Genomic DNA, 20,129 nt, shown 5'->3' on the forward strand with positions numbered 1-20,129 from the left:
AGGAAACGGCATTATGTAAGTTCACACCTGTGTAAGCCTGGAATAATCTGACAGCACATTAACTGTAATGGGATTAGCTCCGCTGCTGGATGACTACCATCACACTGGACGCACAAATATTAAGCCATGTTCTCAGAAACAGACAAATAAAAAGCAGTTTAACAACCAAAATACCACGTGAAAACTCTGTGTGTGTGTGTGTGTGTGTGTGTGTGTGTGTGTGTGTTGTCAGATCTGTGAATGAAAGAATCTGCGTGGGACATTTTCTGAATCCTGCTGAAGCTCATCTGTTCATCAACCATGTGTGACAGATAGCACTCCCTTTCACAAGAATGTGGTCCAACCACCCACCAAGACACACACACATAAAAACACACAGGTTTGTGTGTGTGTGTGTGTGTGTGTGTATGTGAGTCCCTCAGGAGCAATACATCTCCTTTATGAAGCCACAGATCCATGTTAGTCGGTGCTCTGTTCCTCATTGTGTTTCTCCGCGCCCTGGGGACCCACAGGAGTCTGTGGTCTATAGTTACAGGAGTGTTGGCCCAACGCTGTCATTGTTTGCTCCAATAACGCTTCGTTATCTGCACGGGAATCTGATGCCGCCGTTCAGCCGACAAGCTGAGCTGCAGCAAATCTCTCACTGTTATTTCTGGTGTTAAAAAGTGTGACCTCTTCATCGTGACAGCATGAGTCTGTGGCCTCGTGCCTGATCCTCTACAACGCTGTTTCCCAACATTTTTGGCTATTGTTTAATTTGAAGGCTTTTTAGAGGAAGTGTCCTGTAGTTCACAAGACAAAGAGCAAAAATCAGATACGATTTAGGAAATAACAACGTAACAGAAACAATATAACCTTTTTAAAATCATTTTGTGCCCGCCTGTGTTTGTCTTGCTCTAGAAAAACTGTAAGAAAGTCAGTAAAAGTCCAGTATTTGCTTTGCTTTTTAAAAAACAAACTTTCATAAACAGCTGATTATTATGTCTACAGTCCGTTCAAAGAAAACATTATGTCGCTGCACTATGAAACAGTTCAAATACACGGCAGTGGAAATGTTTGAGCCACTTTACGGCAGAGCAAACAAAGCTATCATAGAGACTGCAGTGTTTCAACCCTGGAGGGGAAGAGGGCTGACATTTGACACTCGATAGCCAACTGTAAAACACGCAAAACAGATCGCTTCCTCAGATTAAAGATATCATTTTAATAATACATCTGCACCTGAATGCAGCAGTCCACTTAGACTTTTCAACCAGCTCCAATAATTTCATCTCTGGTCGCGTATTTCTGTCCTGACCCGACTGAGTCCGAGACGGAAGAAGCCAAACCTGACTCAAGCCCGAGGCAGTGAGCTCATGTTGCCCTGTCACACAGCCTGTTTACGCCGATTACAGACATGTGCTATAAAGAATATAACTAATAGCCTCTGGGTTGCGTTTAAAGCGTCAAGTAAATAACAAACCCGAGCACTTAACAGGAAATATAGCCACATTATATTTATTTATTTTTGCACAAATTTTACACGTTTATTTTATTTTACACTATATCTACTTATTTTTACAGTATATTTATTTTGTTTTACATTATATGTATTTATTTCTACACTGTAGTTATTTATTTCTACACTATATTTCCACTAAAAGAACTTGAAAGCACCATGTCAAATGACTTGACTGAACCCGACCCCACGTCGGCTCCCGGTGGGTTTGGGTTTAGTATCCATGTTAGATGAACCCACGACACTGCATCTGCCCAGCTTTTACAATTTGTCTTTAGGATCTGCATCTCATCACACAAACAGGTTTTTACTTGAGACGGAAAAGTCGGTGTTGCAACAACGAATCGTACCGTGGCCTTCACTGGAAGAAGGTGAGTAATCACGTTACTCATGAAGCGCTCACTAACATGCAATTACACTGTTTGGATAAGACCTGCGATGTATTTACACACTGGTGTGACTGTTCTGCAGTTGCAGAGTGCAAACAATTCACGAAAGTCTGAATGGTCAATATTTAAAGAGCACACGTGGGGGATATTGTGTAGTCTTCTTACTGTCAACAAACACCATAAAACAATCAAAGCCAGGAGTGAGTTGATACTGCCGCTGAAGTCAGCTGATGTGTTGCGTTATGTTTGGCCACAACAAAGTCACACAGTCAGTTATCTGATCACAATCAAAGGGTGTTCAGAGTGCCGATACTGAGTGAAAAGCCGGCAGCAGTAGAGAGACTGGAGACGTGGACGTAACTGGGCAGTTTTTCAGACGGTCTCTCCTGGAAAGCATTTGTAGCGTTGCACTGGGCTGTTCACACAAGTGACAGGAATAGCTGTGCGTAGATGGAAAAAGGGAGCGAGAGCGAGATTGTCAGTTTTGCAAAGTTACACAAATGGATGAAGACAGCCCGCCCTAAGCCACCGTTGAGGGTGTGGATGGAGGAGGTTTCCAAAACGGAAGCACTGAAGATGTCGGACTTTTTTTCCCCTGTTCGACCGTTATTAGAAAGTCTTCATAGTATCAAAGTGCAACTGGAGTGCCAGTTATAAAGGAGAACCCGCATCTCTTCCTTTGGTCCATAACTCACCGCAGAGGATAAATATAAACCCACACTGAGACAAACTGAGGTGATTAAGTGCCCTCTGTGGGGTTCGTAATACAACACAGTGGTTCCTGACTGCTTCTCTGGAGGCTGATTCACACAGAGCGTGGATCATTACACAACAATTCACAATAACAACATCCATTCACAAGTTAAACAGACACCTGAGCTGTGAAACGCCACACACACTCCAGCGCTTCAATTTGTTGATACAGAACTCTGTGTGTGTTTGTGTGTGAGAGCAGAGCGATGACGTAAGTCTCTCTTATCTCTGTCTTTATCCCTTTACTTCCCACTGGTATTAGATCTCCCTCCCGTCTCCTCTCCTCTCTCGTTTATTCTCCCCCATTTATTTTATCTCCCTCTCGTAATCCTCCTAAGTCACTCTGCTCTCTGGAGTTCCCTCCAATCTCAGCTTTCCTCCGTCCTCATTCATGACCTGCGAGGTCCCCTGATGGGATTGCACCATCCGGGTCATCCAAGCACCCAAAACACCAGCTCTGTGTGTGTGTTTAATTACTCAACTTGCAACGTTAAAAACAAATCTCTGAGCCCAAAGCAGAGCTACTGTCTCTGAACAGAAAGCATTTACAAATAAGGATGTGACCCAACTCTTCATTCCATGTTTATGTTCACATTTTAAGGCATCTACGTACGTCACGTACTGCTGACCTTTCTCCAACCCCTCTTAGATTGATGACTGCATTTTTCCAGCAGCCAGCGGTTTCAACTCTTGCCAATATGGCATGAAAGTCAACTTGCAGAGACTTGAAACTTGCTCGAGATACCCGATCCATCAAAACATCTAGTCATCTTCAAATTCACTTTGTTTTTTTTTATTTAACGTGTCGTCGGGAGGGTGAAAAGTAGGTGGATCCAAGTGCAGACGTCACACCTGAGTCAAGCCAAATACCTGAGACTTACAGACCAGATATAAAGTATATACACCACAGATGAGCTGATATTATAAGCCAGATTAGATAAATTGACAGATAAGTGACAAGAAACTGCAATGTAAGAATACAGTATGAACTTACTGTACATAGCAAGTAAATACGACCAGCCTGTCCACTGAATACAGAGAGAATAAACTGATAATAACCCTCTAGAAACTTCCTGTACGGTGGCAAACAAGTCACATCTGACGGTCTAAAATGCTCCAGGGTGCTTAGAAAATGATCATCCGATAATAAAATATATGCAATCAGTAGTCACGGGGCTAAGAGATGCAAAGCCACCTGTAGTGTCCCTAAAGCACCATCAGCCCAGTCGTTACCACGGTTACAGATACGAGGGGACGTCTTCCTGTGAAGGGGAGAAGGAAGCGCTGGGCAGTCGTCTTTCTGGATGAGGCGATCAGCAGCACTTTGAGGGCGGAGTGTACAAGTTTCAGTTTTGCGTGTTTATGTTCGATGCAGAGTGAGTTTGTCACAAGAGAAAGGAAAAGCCTCTCCAGCAACCTGCCATTCAACATGTTAGATTAAAGACTTTATTACAAAACCAGCAGAGTCTGTAATCCTCTGCTTCAGACTGTCTCTCATTCTCCTTTACTTTCTTTTCTTCTTCTGCTCCATGTGCTGCCGTTTCCTCTTTTCCCCCCTTTGTTTTTTTTTTGCTTTTCATTTTTGTAGGTGTCGTCTTGCATATTCGCTTTCGTTTTTCTTCTTCAAAATTAGCTTTAACCCAATTTCACTTTCCTCTATTTCTGGTCGCTTCCCCTTTTTTTGCTCCATCTCTCCCTCTTCTACTTCCTCCAGAGGCACCCTCAACATTCAAATTGAGCAGAACATAAAAACACAAAAACAACAACAGCTTTCTCTTTTCATCAAGCACCACTGCAGCTGCCCGTGGAGAATATCTCGCCCTAGTCTCTGAGCAAAACACACAGCGCAAAAAAAGACGCGCTCTTGGCACGCGCGTGCGACTGCTGTGTGGCGTGCACGCGAAACACGGGGGCGTCGAGCAGAACTGCACAGAAATAACGATGGCGGGGGCACCCCAAAGAGGGCGGGAGAGCGAACGGGGAGCTGATCAAAAAAGGTCAACTCCCCACCTCATCCGTGCAGCGGAGAGCAAAGAAAGGGAGGCAAAAGACGGAAGAAATGAGGAAGCACAGTGTAATGGATGCAGTGAATGTGTCGCTTTGTTCCTCTTCCTCCTCTGTCGACTCGCTTCAGCCGGCCACACTCGCGCGTACAGTAACAGAGGCTCCACTCGTTATTCTAATCTCCTCTGACATGAACACATTCGAGGATACACAGGCGTGAATGCTTTCAGCCGCTGCGTGCTCGACTGGCAGGCCTGGGAAACGCAGGGTTTAAGGAGAGGAAGGAGGGGGAGTGTTTAGTGAGAAAAATACAAGCAGTGTGTATTCAATCAAGGGTGAGAGAGAGGGAGAGAGAGAGAGAGAGAGAGAGAGAGAGAAGTCAGTCAGATAGAAAACCCGAGAGTGGTTAGCTTTGGAGAAAGCTACAACAGGAAATGAGATGAGGAGAAAGGAATTTCAACTGGATCCAAGATGTAGTTTAAAAAGCAGCGAACAACCCAGTTACCCCTGAGTGTGACTGTGCGTGTGTGTGAGTGTGAGTGTGTTAGACAGCGCAAGACACACCGTGAGAATGGAAAGAAGAACTGAAACTTGTAAGGACACAATTTATTATCCCACAGTTAATACTCAGGTTCTTTGATGCTAAGAAGAATCAAAACAAGAACCGAGAACAGGGCTGTAAGTCATTAGTGTCTTTCTGAAAATGACAGAACATAGAAACACTGCACCCACACACACACACCCACACACACACACACACACCAAGTCTTAAAGGGTTTCTCCTGTGATTTTGAGAGAAGAACAAAAAAAGTCAATGCACCCGACGACGGGACAGCCTGACTTTTTGTCCTTGCTGTGGCCCGAACCCTGAGTCCTACACTCCTCCGAATGCAAGTCATCAGTGTCTTTCGTTAGGGCCCAGACACACAGAACCGACAAAAACTAGCAGCGATGAAAGGCTACTGCTACTGCGTCTTTTTACAGCCATCAACTAGCTCATCCCTTCGGTACCTTCACAAGAGAAAAATACCTCTCCATACCCGGAGATGGCGTCAGTACGTAATCGGCAAAATCAAAAAGGGACTCCAGATGGCGGATATGCAAACCGTTGTTATGATGAGGCAGCGTCTTTCACACCACTCTCGCTAATAAAAACTTTGTAAAAAGTTGTAAATAGCACTGGTGAAGAGGTGGAGGCAAAAAATAAGGAGAAACCGCACTGATGGGTGAAATCGTGGGTACTACAGCGACAGACTCAAGGGGCTTCTCCTTTCTTTTCCCATTTCTCTCCTCGTGCACTAATTCACTAAACAGCCAATCATTGTGATTTCTGTCACGGGCTTCCTCCGCCACTGATTCTACTTGCATGACTGACCGGCTGATAAGCCCCAATGGTGCGGGACACACTGCAAAAACTGGGGCCACAAACGCTGACCGACTGGTGTGTCAGAGCCCTCAGGCCTCTGCTTCCTGGAAAACAAAGACCGATGCAATTTGAAGTAGTGGCCGCGAATGGAATTGCAGGTCATGTGACACCCAGTTCACCAAAAAGTCATTTTCTTAAAGACAAATTTTAAAAAACGCTTCACCGTGATTCTTTGCATTGTCAAATCTGAGCTACTAGTTCCAATAAAAGAGTGAGAATCTGCAAAAAGCCATGTAAATCAAAAAAAGTACATTATTTTCAAGCCATTCATGTGTGAGGAGGTCCAGCAGCCCTCTCATTCATTTGAATGGAGCCAGTGTGTCAACACAGCAGGGTGCCAACACAAGTCTCAGGCAAATGAGTCTGACCAGGCTCAACTTTTGCTGCAATGTGACGTCATCTGGCAAGACGCTGCGTTGGCTATTCAGACACATACAAATGCACAGTTGTAGTTGACTACTGTGTAACTTGCACACCACAATTCTGCTGTTTGACAAAACGTGTAATTGTTGCCGCCGTTATGAGTTTGCAGACGGGTAAAATTCTGTCTGTGAGCATTATAAATCGCTGCACAGTGGCATGCTATACGTGGACTGTTGATGCCTAGAAACACCCTCTTATATCCAGGACTCTTAATATTTCAGTGCTCCACAGCCCCAGTTTGTAACACAACTTTCCATTAAGATTTTCAAGACCAAACCCAGATCACCGTTAATGACAACACAGTGGGGGGTATTCCAGAGCCGCACACATTGTTGGAATGTCCCTTTAAAGTGCACCAGTCAAAATCAGGGTGTCGTCAAGAGGCTGAACTCACACACCGTCACCAGCAGGTAGCCACATTCACCACGCTGAACTCTCGCTCATCTCGAAACCACCGATCAACCTCCAAACCTCTCGTCTACCGCTCATGGTAGAAAGCAGAATGGAGGCCGCGCTGTTAATTCTTAAAAGTTGACTTTACTTGAAACTATCGGATTCCTTTGTCAACATATTCAAAATATTATTAATGATTAATAATCGACTGTTAAGGCAGCCGACTATGAATGAAACAAATTGTTTAAAATCGACATCCTTGCTTATGATATCTCTTATTCAACAGCTGGTTTAGTCAGTAGGCTGTTCCCAGCAGCAGTTATCTTCCTGTAAATGCAATGCTGCTCGTCACAAACTGTCCGCCATGACAAATAAAGCCACACTGAAGCCAGCTGAGCTGTTCTCCGCTGAAGTTTCCACACGACCACAGCGGTTGGGCAGCATGGGGAGGAACAGCTTGTAGAAAAAAAAACAGGGAGTGTACAGTCAGAGTCTGGCCGTGCTGCTCACCGCAGTCTGTGTGATAAACCAGACTTCGGTTACTGATCAAACTGACTCTCTATCTGGAGCTAATGTTCAAACAGATTTGTTATTCTCAATGGAAAACTTGACTAAAACAAAAATACACGACCATAAAAAAAAAAGCATGCAAAAGGGCATGAGGCTGTGTCGGGAGTATCGGCTTCAAGATCTGCTCACATGTTAGAAACCAGAGTCAGAAACCTGGTATGTTCATTCAGGATGCGAGTGTCACGGTGGAGTTGCAAGAGGAGGACACAGTTTAACCTCAACACTCCCCGCAGATTCCTCATCCATTTTCTTAAGAGTAGTTTGTCTTTTCACTTCTTGAATTACACGTAAGAAGAGGACAACTCTCCCTGACACGCACTCACAAACAGGCTTGGCATTCACAATGGTGAGAAGATACGATATCTTTTGCAAGCACAGGAAACAGAGCTGGTTGGGTGTTAGTCGTTGTATGTGGCAAGCTCGCTTGTGTTGCCAGAGAAGGAGTCGCACTGTTGCAAAACCTGATTCATTCAGCCTGCGAGCGCGTTTGAGGCTTTTTCACAGCATTGGAAACAATACGGTGACTCGAGTTGGTCTCGTCACTGTTGAATGTTTTCATGCTAATGTCATTGTCAGCAGGCAGAGGTCGACTTCTCCCACGGGGCACCTGAAGGACATCCTGAAGGAGTGGCACTCACGGTGAGCCCTTTATTTACCCCTGCTGACCCCGCATGCTGGGCCTACGGTGACACTTCCTCACTGTTCCTAGTACTGTGTTCGCAGAGGGCACGTTACTGAGCGCTGCCCGGATTATTCCACCAGCCTGAAGCTGCCTGGACCGAAACACAGTCTGCGTCTGAACAGTCAACAAGCATGTTTACAGCAAACTACTTCCCAGAGAGCCGGCCTTCGAGGACAAAATGGAAACCTTCTCATACATTTTGCTTAGCAGACTGAATGGGACTTGAACCCTTCACCTAAATAAGAGCGGGACTCCTCCACACAGCATTTTTCTTAAACCTCCCCTCCCTCTCCCCGTCACTCCATGTCTCCTATTCAGTCTGGGCAGGAGGAAGTTTGGGAACCTCTGTTGGCCAGCTGTCAAGGGAAGGAGGCGGTGGGGGGGTTAGGGTCTATCGCTACAAACTTTTCACTCCCTGGCTCGCCCAGCTCGAGTCATCCAGCTCGAGCTGCTTCAACGCTTCCTTTACCACCTCAAACACAATATGTAATCTAGTGTTTTTTCCACTCGGCGTCAAGCTCTAGTTTCGCTACATTCAAAATAACACTTGTGTTGTTATAACGCTGTTAAATAGTAACAAAACGCTGCTGCAGCGACGCCACAAAGCCTCAGAAGTGCAGGACGAGCTCTACTCTCAGTCCAGTACAATAACCTCAAGGATCTGAACCTTTAACTTGGGGATAAACAGCAGATTGTAAATAAACAGAGACAATACTACGATCTGGCACAATCTGCTTGCAGATGCACCAAAACTACACAGACGACATTTCATCATTCTGATTAAAATCATTCCCAGTTGAAGACTTGACACTGTTTACATGCAGCAAAGAATTGAATTTGAACAGCTGTGCGACATGCGCAGAAGTGATCGATCAGCTCCCTGTCCTGAAGGTGAATATCTATCGGCATTCATGTCTACGTCTCAGAACGCAGCCGGAAAACAATCAGGTTATTTAGTTTACATGAGACGTTTTTTATTTTGACTGGTTTATGAACAGGTTAAAACTGCCCCTCTCTTGGGCCTGTTTATTCTGACTGAGGTGTTCATATGGAGCATTTTTCTTCTGCTTGGGCTTTTAATCCGATTGTTATCGGAATATTAAGCTCTGTTTAAATGCAGCTAGTGATAAATGTGTTTATTTCATTGTTTTATTCTATACCGTGTGACAGAATCACACTTTATAAACAATAAGTGCACCCCTAAATGAAAATTCAGTCATTATCTACTCATCCCCATGCTGATGGAAAGTCGGGTGAAGTTTGGTAGTCCACAAAACATTTCTGGGGCTTCACAGCGAAACCTCGGGCAGCATTCTCCAAAACAACCCAAGTAGAAGGGGACTTGTTTTAAAGTTAAAAAAACAACATAAAATGGCTCATACAGCTCGTCCGGCGTAATTCAGGTGTCTGGAAGCCCGGAGATCCCCAACTGATTTGAAAAGATGTTATTTACACCCTTTTTAAAGCTGACCTGTCACTGCCAGGCTGAAAGCGTCTGAAGTCAACAGTGTGTCGAGGGTGTAAATAACATCTTTTCAAATCAATTTGGGATCTCAGGGCTCCCATCATAATGACTGCTTTTTCATTTTCCAACTGAACCTCGATCAGTTGGAAAGCGTGAAACCAACACTTGGATGCGGCCTGTGCATTTGACTTTAATATCTGTGGGTTTGAGCAAAGTTTGGCTGCACGGGATGGGTTTGTAATCACCGGCCTGCTGTCAGGTGGGTCTAAGATGTTAAAGTCATGTACTTGAACACATTTCTCTGAAGGGGTGTACAGTAATTCGTGCCAAGATATGGTCCGATGTGTTTTCGAGCCAAGTTTCTAGCATTGAGGAGTCAAACGCACATATGTTGTTGTTAATTAGTGCAAAGTCTCGACTCCAGCTGTGCCACTGAGCACTCCCCTCTCTCCGAGCGCTCGCAGAGACACAGTCGCTGACAGATGAAGAACAGCCTGCTCCTGTATGTGAGACACCACCTCTGTCCCTCGCTCTGCGTCTCACTTCATCTGCTTTGCATTAGCTTGTTGCCATGCAGGAAAAAACACAATTCTTTTGTAGTCCTTTCCAGCCAATCAGGAAGTGAATTGGGGGTAGTTTCCTGTTTCCTGTGTTCCCCAGACAGCACGGACTTGGGCCCAGTAGCCCTGTTCGGTTTCCGAAACTCACGCGTTCCTCCAGGAAACTGAGCCGAGTCATCACCATAACAATAATAAGTCGTCCTCTCCCTCGTTCTTCTCGTGGCAGATATACAGCTCTGAGTCATCAGCCAGCAGCAGCCTCATGCCAGAGGACGAGACTTTGATGAAAACAATGTGATGCAAGGGTTACACAGACATTACTGGGAGAAGAGCCCCGCTGGGATCAGACTGACATGGAGTATGACTGCTGCTAGGTAACAAGACAGTGTAAACTCCACTGTCATCACAGAGGAACAAGCTCGGAGGAAACTCAAGAGTCCAGGATTGGAAGTGACGACAACATAAATGTTCTTCACGAATGTCAGTAAATAACAAGTCATGACATCATTTTGCCGGTGGAGGAATGTAACAAAGCAAAGTGCTAATTCAGTTACTTGTACTTGTTACTTAGGCCCGTTTGATGCCACTACTGCACTTTTTACAGCTGAAAGCTGTAACTTACATGTGACTACAGTTGCTACTAATGATTTTTTCTATTGTCCATTTGTCTGCGGATTATCTTTAGTTGGCTTGATTACTCAATCACGTCTTCAAATGTCTTGTAATGTCCAACCAGATAATCCGAAACCAAAAGATATTCAACTCAAAGCTAAGAGAGGCTGAAAATCTTGATATTTAAGAGGCTGAAAACAGCAGTTTTGCTTGAAAAATGACCAAATCAAATCTTTGTTTTTTTGCCTGTGTTTGTTGGTTGGTTTGTCAGCAGGATTACACAAAAACTACTGAACGGATTTCCACGAAACTTGGATTGAGAGTCGGTCTCAGACCAGAATCAACTCCATTAACTTTTGGTGTGGATCCAGATGAAGGGACAGACTTTTTTCTCACTTTCTTTAAGTTTTCTGAAATATTTATACATATTTAATCTGGTATTGGATTGGGCTTGATTGAATTAAACGTACAATAAATAACTGCCACTGGGGGGCTCTCTATCAACACAAAACAAAAGTAGTTCATTGTGTGGCGCACCGGGCGGAGCCGGCTAGAGAGTCGACATCCGAGCCAGACCCTCTGGAAAATAAACACCTGGAGTCTCTTCGTATTCTGCTCTGATCCGGAACCGTTTACCGACGGGAGGAGAGCTCAGAGATTCATTTTAACTTCTGGGATTAAAAAATGGTTTCATCTTCACTCCTGTTTATCAACCTGACTGCAGCAGCAAACCATGGTGCACACATTTTCCCAGATGAGGTCGTGCTTTAAAGTTTTTTTCACCTTAAATGTACCATTACTTTGAGTAAACCTGTGGACTTCTCTGGGTTTGAACACTGTTGGAAACATTTGGGGTAATGTAAGTACACAACTTAAAAAGTTACATAACAAAGATCTTGTCTTTTGTTGACATTTTAATGCAGAATTCATATACATCGTACTTTTAAAGGAAGTTTGGGCCTTGGCGGAGGTATGCGCTATATTATTATAGCGGATTATTGACTGGACGATTGATTTCTCTCACAATAGAAGCAACTCTTCTTATTAAAATACAAAATATGGTTTGACATGGAAAGTAAGTCACAACAGTAAAATGCTGCTTACACATTATTATTAGTATTAATTCAGTAATATATAATATTATAGTATTTAACTCTCACGGGGGCATTTTTCATGGACTGACATTCACTTTCGATACTTTTTAGTCAAGATACTTCTGCACTTTAACTTAAGTAACATTTTAAAAACTGGACTTTTAACTTGTCGCGGAGTATTTGAGCGTATCGTGTTGCTCATTTTCCTTACAGGAAGAAAAGGACCTGAAACTTCCTGTACCCCTGCACTGTACTAGTGTGATTACTAAGCAGCGGTTTGTGTCGGGGAGAGACTTTTGTGAGCGCAAGAGATCGTCCAGTCACTCAGTTCTCATTCACAGGAACTCGACGCTGCTGGATGACTGAACACTCATTCAGAAAGTGCAGCAATCTAACGAGGCCTTTGTAATCTAACATTACAACTCTCCCCGGAGTTACGGCCAATTTTAACAGCAGGTAAGGAGCTTAAAAATACAGCCCGACTCTGCATCAGCTCAGCTGAAGAAAGTCCCACCGGAGCGTTTTCATCTAATGCTGGCTGGCATCGTCACACAGCCCCACAGCTTGTTGGTGTGTTTGTTGTCATGTTTTTTCCCCTCTGCTCATCCCTTCTGTCGCATGTTTGTAGTCAAAACAAACCGGACAGCTCAGCCAGGATGAATCAGGGTGCCAGATGTCAGTGAAAACGAGAGGAGATGGTCCCAAACGGCCAGTAGTGACCAGAGATAACAGTTAGAGCACGCAGAGGAAATGATCGTTTGCTCTGAATGTTTCGATGTAACAGCAGAAAGATTATTGAGCATGCCGGACTGCAGCATTTTAGACTTCCTCCCCTGACACTGTAATGTTCACTATAATTACAGAATCAATTGGTCAGATGATCGATTAGCCAATTCCAGCTTCTAAAACATGAAGATCTGCAGTTTTTGTTGGGTTTATGTCACCAAACTCATCGAGAAAACAATCTTCAGACTAATCATTAATAAAAACAACCCCTAACTTCACTTTCACACAGTCAAAAGAAGCTTAATGACTCTGTGTTTATTTCCTGCTGGTTTAATATGACCAGTATCTCTTCCCCAAAGTAATCTTATCACATTTATTAGTATTTTTATTAGCCTAGTTCATGATATACATGTGGTTAGGTCCACTTTCCCTCATTTAATCACCACAGACCTACTCAGGATCAGGGAAATGAACTTCTCGTACAGTGAACTGCAACAACACTGTTCCTCTGCACTAAATCCTCCATTGCAAACTGTACCCAGCCTCCTCATGGCTTCATTCACAAGATATGCATTCGCCACATGCCTCCTACAAACCAAGAGTACCCACTGGAGACCAGCTAGATATCTAAATATAGAAATCTGGGCTAACAATCAATAGCTAGACAGTTAAGCATGAAGCTGTTGGGGGGGTTGCGGGGCAGATAGAGAGGAGAGGAGAGGAGGGGGGGTTGCAATAACATGAATGGGTGTCTGTAGATAAGGTGTAATAAAGGTTGATTTCAGCCAGAAAACGCATCTGGATGCGCGCAGCTGTGGAGGCTTTATGTCGCCTGTTCGGATCAGCTCAGCTCTCCGTATGTACAGACCCCCAACACTGGTTTCTCATGCCAGCTGCCAAATTCCCATAATTTCCCACAAGGCTTTGAATCTCTCGGTTTCCCCCCCCCACACACACATTTAGAAATGTTGTATTTTACAGTGTGTGCTGAGAGGAAAGCGTGTGATTTGAATCCCAACAACAGCAGGAACAAGACAGATCAGTCCCCCTCCAGCCTCCAGCCTCCAGCCTGCCTGGCCCGTTAACATGGAGCCATCCATTGAGGCGCTCAGACTGGGGGTAGGGATTTTTCTTCTCTTACCTATTTTTATTTTAACGCTCTGGAAAACCCGGAGACCTTCCTCTTCCACCGCCATGCTCTCTTTCCCTTTTGACGACTAGATGAAGACAGTCGTCCACGGTGCTCGGTTCTGGCCTCTCCAGCGCGCGGATAATCCAGGGGTTTTGCACATCTATGCTCTCCGGACAGCGATCATACTCCGGCCCGACCACTGCTCTGCTGCTGGCTGGTAGAGAACAAGCGAGCAGATACAGCTCCAGCTCCGCAGCAGCAGCAGCGGCAGCGGCGGCGGCGCCAGAGGAGGTGTGGCCCCGCACAACACCGCCCACACATGGAGGTATGGAGGGTGATCCGTGCCACAAAGAAGGAGGACAGGAAGCGCTAAATACACATGGGCATTATAATAATAACGACAGTAATAATAATAATTGTAATTATTGTTTATTATTATTATTATTATCATTGTTATTATTAAACAAGGCCCTTCAGGGTTCCTTCATGGGACCTTATTTCAGTAAAACTTTGTATGGTAGTGAATGAAGAGGGACAAATATTTTTTTTGATCAAGGACGCTCTTGTGAAGGGGCGGCATGAATGCCTGCAAAAAAAAAAAAAGAGCTGACAGTCACCCACAGTAACCGGCTCTGTAGCAGCCGCCTCTATGCTTATCTCATCTTGGCGGATCAACCACGGTGCCGACCCGTACCGGCTGCCTTAAATTTGTTGGCATTCATTTCCTCCGGTTTTTGTATTGCTCATTTACACGTCAAGTCAATGATGTCACGTTGCCGTGTGGGGAGTGGGCGGCAGGGCGCCCTCTGTTTTGTAAAAGTGCGTCTGCTGCGGAGAAAGTCTCACATACAGAGGTTGTGGATGAAGGAGAAGGAGGAGGGGGGCGAGGGATAGGTTCACCTCTGGACCTCAGCTGTCCCTTCTGGTGCGAGGGAGCGGTGAAGCAGAGGATTCAGAACCAGAATTCCTTTATTAGTCTCGCAAACGGGGAAATTTGTGCGTCACAGCAGCCAAAGGACAGTTCAGTATAACAATAAGCAATACTAACAGTAAAAAAGAAGAAATAAGAAATAGAAATAGAATCGTATGTACATAATATGAACAAATATAAACAGTGTAATTATAGACAGTGTGGGCAGTGTATTGTTATTAATGAATAATAAATATGAGTATGAGTATGGTTGGTGCACAACTAATGCAATTAGTAGGCTAAAGTAAAACATTTCGCCGAGGGCATAATGCAAGCTAGAACCGCCACTGCGCAGGACTGAATGATCGTACCCTTTCCAACTAAAGCCAGATGTTAGTGGGGTTATTCCAGTGTGAAAGGGTTAGTATTTATTGGCTCTGATCAGCTTTGATGGAAATGTGACACCCCGCTGAATACAATTAGTTCCACCTCTTTTCTGGCAAAAAAAAAACAGAAAGGCAAACTCATGTAATGGCAATGGGAAAGGAGTCAACAGCCTGTTTTTAGTCGGTTTATCATGCTTAAAAATAATAACAAACCTGCATATATGCATTAATTTTGGTGTAAAAATCAGCAAAACCCCTTAAAAATAGCAGCAGTAGTGTTGTGGATGCTGCTACTCTGTGGCATTAATCACACCTCAGATCACACTTCAACGTTCCTGCTCCCTTTGGCATTAATCACCTCTCATACAGCTTCAGCCATGAGGACTGCTGGGCTGTGAATTGACAAGATCTGGCTCATAATGTTGAATGAATAAAAAAATATAATTGTAGCCGCTGGCAGAGCTACCTCACTGTGATCCTATACATCAGCATTTTATTGGAACCCGCCCTCTCTGAGAATTGGTGATACATCATCTGTGTCTGTCCACTGAGTGTGTGTGTGTGTGTGTGTGTGTGTGTGTGTGCCTCCCCCTCTATGGGCCCCACATGCAGCAGCAGCAGCAGCATGGGCCTGACTCAACTAGATCTCCACAGATTGTTTGCTACATCACTGCAGATGCAAAAAGCAGCAAAGCAGCTTTGTGCTGTTATTTCACAGGGAGAGTGCACAGGCAACTTGAAAAGACGATTTATTAATATTTATAAGTGTTAAGTTTCAAGCAACCTTAATTTCCTCTATATACAGCGTACATTAAAGGAGACCTATTATACTTTTTCATTTCTTTCCTTTCCTTCAAAACAACGAAAAAGCATCACATGTCTCCTTTAAAGGTTCTGGCGCATGTTAAAGATCTTGAAAGTTAAACAGGCAGAAGCTCCTCTCTCCCACAGAAAACAACACTCCTAAAAAGCCTCGTCAGTCAAGAATTGATTTAACACGGCTACTTTGTTGTTAGTGGTGCTGGCTCAGGCGTGTGTGAGCTGACCAATCAGAGGAGACTGGGTATTCAGGAGGTTTGGCCTTAAAGAGACAGGGGCTCAAGCTGAGCGTTTCAGACAGAGGGGGGATACAGAGCTGCAGCACTGGGTGCTATGAGACAACTGATGTGTTTTTTGAGCACTAAAGCATTTAAACCTGTTCTTGTTACATCACCTTCCATTAGTGAGTGACTTTAGTAACTTTGAAAGAGGATTGGTTTGGTTGTGTGTTACGTTTGAAATAGCCTCAATTCCCTACATAAACAGTGCACATTAACATTACATTATACATTTTGCATTCATTATTTTTGTGATCTATTCTGTTTCTGTTAATGAGGGAACATTAAGTGTGCACAGATTCTCCAAATATAGTAAAAAAATGCAATGAATGTACCTGAATCACCACCAAACTATAGTGACAGATGGAGAAAGGGAGCTAATTAAAACATGGAAAGAATAACCTGGAAACAACAATCAGCCTGGAGAGAATAAGTGCTCCCTGTTTTCCTGTTGACACTGATCTTGGGCCAAATCTAACAGATGGAAGAATAGACAAGGTGCTGGCCGGCTGCGCAGAGGGAGGGATGTCTGGACAGGATTTAAGATCCATTCAGGTGAAAGGCACAGGGTCATCATCGGCTTGAGCCTATTGGGCCACGCCTCTGAGATCACTATGACCACATTCCTCAAAATAGCCCGACTGGGCTGGAGCGCTCTGCAAACCCAGCTGGCCGAGCCCAACCCAGCAGCGATGTGGGACTGCAGAACAGTCGGACAGTCTCTCGAACAGGAATGACGGTTAGCTGCTTCTGCTGCCGGCCAAAGTGTCAGGATTAGCTGTGACTCCTTTAGCACAGCTCTAAATCTAATTAGGCTACATCGCTACAGTTAGCCTGTTAGTTCCTCCTCAACAGCAACATTACTACATACCCTTCTACTCCAGTACATTTCAGAGGAAAGTATTCAGACTTTCACTGCACTACATCATTCGACAGCTTCAGTTTCTAGTAAATTAGCAGATTCAGTTCAACTGTGACGGAAAGTAACTTAACTACATTTACAAAGTCCCATACTTAAATTAAAACTATGTACACTTTGTTTTTTTGGCTTCTGACGCCAGACAAAAAGCAGTTGAGGCCAAAGAGACATTTCCCCTGTAAACTTCACACATGAAGTCAAGGGAAGTCGATTTTTTAGATGGCCAAAAGTCACAAATCACAATGCCTCAGTGGGCTTTACAGTCTGTACAGTGTAGGACATCCTCTGTCTGTGATCCTCGATTCAAGTGAGGGAAAAAACAAAACCCTTTGTAGCCTCAGGAAGAGCCACAGAGGAGCCTCTCTCAGACAACACCAGGCCAGCAAAATCACAGAGTATACTGGTGACAATAACAAAATTATCTGATACAAGTAGATTATATCATAAAATATATGTGAAGAGTGGATCCAAGAGGACTGAGCAGGCCGAGGTATCGCCAAGGGGTGCCCGAGTCACACGACCTCCTCTCCACTGTGGTGACCTTAAACAGGACAGGCCACACAAGATAATTACAAAAAAAAACACACCAGAATTTCTACAGATTTCGCTTTTTAAAAGAGCAATTTTAAATATGAGAGAAAGTACAAACAATGGAGACAGATTTGTGCAGCAGAGCTTTGTTTTTTCTCCTCTCCACTCCCATTAATCATCTCACATTTATCTAGTTAGCCTGAGGAGGGGCCCCACCTCTGAAAGCCAGCAGCTACTAGACTAAACTACCTAACTGTATGTAAAATACTCAACCAGCTACAGCACTAAAATGTTGCCGCCAGTGCAGACGATAAATGCAAATCATAGATTAGGAGCCTCCTAATCAGCGAACTCGTCCCATTCGATCAGTGGCACCTGATCCACCTACAAAAAGCCCTTCTTCCACCTTCCACACCCTCTCTCAGCCAGCAGACTCTGCAGAGGCAGTTAAATGATTAATTTGGTTTATCCAACTTAGCTTTCTTCCTTCATGTGGCTTGCCTTGAGCCCGGCTTGTAATGGGATTACTTTGGAATAAACCACCCAACAGTATCTAAAGTAGCTCACATTAGCTTCGCCTTTACAGGCTGCAGCATAAAAGTGATACTTACACATTGATGCGTCCATGATTACGGGATAATCCAATAATAATATGTGTGAGCACTTTTACTCTCAGTACTTTAACTATGTATTGACGCTCACATTTTATGTAAGTACGTTTTGAATGAATGCCTTGTATGTGTATTGACTTAGGTAAAACATCTAAGTACTTTCTCCACCACGGACTGAATGAGCGTATTGTGCCTGTGGTGCATATTGGTGACGCTGTTAACGAGAGGGAGCCTTTGACTATCTCCTTTAAATCTATATTCATAGATAATAACCATGGTATTACCCGTGTTGTATAAATAGCTCTCCGGACGAGTTTATTTGGAAGGAAAACTTGGGGATAGCGGCGCGGACAACAATAATAATGTAGGCCCTTTATGTTGGCCACATCCTGTCAGCTGCATGTTTGTGCACGATGGGAAAGTGGCTCTGAATTCATTTAAAGTTGATTTAGCTCAGGAGGCACGTTGAGAACCTCTCCTCCGGACCGAAACTTTGCATGAAACACCATTCAAATCGCCATAACGTGAGAGCACAATGCAAGAGTCAAGGGTTGCCTCTATCGTGACACACCAACCAAAGTAGTGTCGTATCTGCAAGCAAACACGGGAGGAGGAGAACACCGCATCTGCAGCTGAATGCACCGCACAGGGAAATAATGCTTTAAAGACGTTTATGAAAGGCATTTATTTCGGTTAAGCTGAAGTGGCTACGCCCTGTGGTAAACCACAAGCCTCCGTGTGAGCGTGTAACTGTGACATCAAACAAAGAAACAGAGAAGCCCCTCATATTTCGAAGGTTATCTCAAGCAAAGAAGTGAACGAGCATATCAAAGTGTGTGTCCGAGTACGAGCATGGAGGCGAGCAAAGTGTGTGCATGTGTTTGTGTGTGCGTTCGTGAGAATGCAGAGCCAGAAAGAGGAAGAGTAGGCAGATGCTGATTCTAAGCAGATTAGCGAAAAGGATGCGCACTGTTGTTTTATTACTCACAAGCCAACCACCAGCGCGGGGTTTGAGGGCGTTGGCAGACTTTAAATAACTGTTGACTTGCATGCATAATAACTAACCCTCCCTCTGTGGCTTGTGTGTTTTTTTTTTCATAATACAAGCACACACCGCTGCGTACAGCACATACGTGTGGGGATAAAGCAGGACTATACGTGAGATACAGAGAGTACCGAGTTGAGCAGATGGCGGCTGACATGTGCAAAGTTAATCCTGGTATTATGGAAAAAAAACAAAGGAAATCTCTATGAATAGAGCATGAATCAAATCTTACAGGAATGCATGTGGAAAAACAAAACTCCAGTACAACTTTAATTTAACATCTCTGGCCGCACAGTCATCTTCAATATATCCAGCTCACATAAGCAGAACATCCACGTTGATCAGATTTGTTGTTTTTTGATTTGATTGTTTCCACCCTCCTCCTCCGCTCTCAACGCTCGACTGTGGGAAATAAAAATAAGACAAAAAGAAGAAATCCTGCTGTAGATGTAGAAGCGGGGTCACAGAAAAACTGATGAGCAACACACGCAGATATGTTGATAATCCTGTTTTATGCAACCAAACGTTTATCCAGACTTTTGTTCATCTGCCACAGTCTCACGGGCGATCTGTAGTAGATAATAATAGAAAGAAGGAAGTGAACACGAAGCAGTGGGGCTATATATGTGTGTGTACTAAACAGATTTGACCCGAGACACAGGTCAGCTAAGCAACTGCGTCGGTGAATTGCACGATGAATATGTCTCTCAAAAATGTAAACCTTCTTGACGCCAAGAAAACATCTGTGTTTATGTTTTCTTGCTCTATTATCCAGAGAGGTCGGAGGGTTTTATGAGCCTGAGAGGCGTCGTCTCATGTCAAGGAGGAGTTTGTGATCACTGAAAGCCTTAAAAAACTTTAAAGTATATAAGATTTTACACTGAAGCACAAGCAGATGATCAA

The 20,129-nt window shown here is 44.1% G+C and overlaps 1 protein-coding gene across 1 annotated transcript in view; it reads right to left on the bottom strand.

Moving 5' to 3' along the window:
- The window catches only part of rasa3 (RAS p21 protein activator 3), a 39,084-nt gene extending 25,094 nt beyond the window's left edge, over positions 1-13,990 (bottom strand). Inside the window, exon 1 of the mRNA XM_084363312.1 lies at positions 13,737-13,990. Coding sequence (XP_084219438.1) covers positions 13,737-13,791 — 55 coding nt within the window. The 5' untranslated portion in view covers positions 13,792-13,990. The remainder of the gene's footprint in view (positions 1-13,736) is intronic.
- Positions 13,991-20,129: the final 6,139 nt, after the last annotated feature.

The sequence above is a fragment of the Pagrus pagrus genome (assembly GCF_965226575.1).
Source record: "Pagrus pagrus genome assembly, chromosome: 1".
In the NCBI taxonomy this organism is placed as follows: Eukaryota; Metazoa; Chordata; class Actinopteri; order Spariformes; family Sparidae; genus Pagrus; species Pagrus pagrus.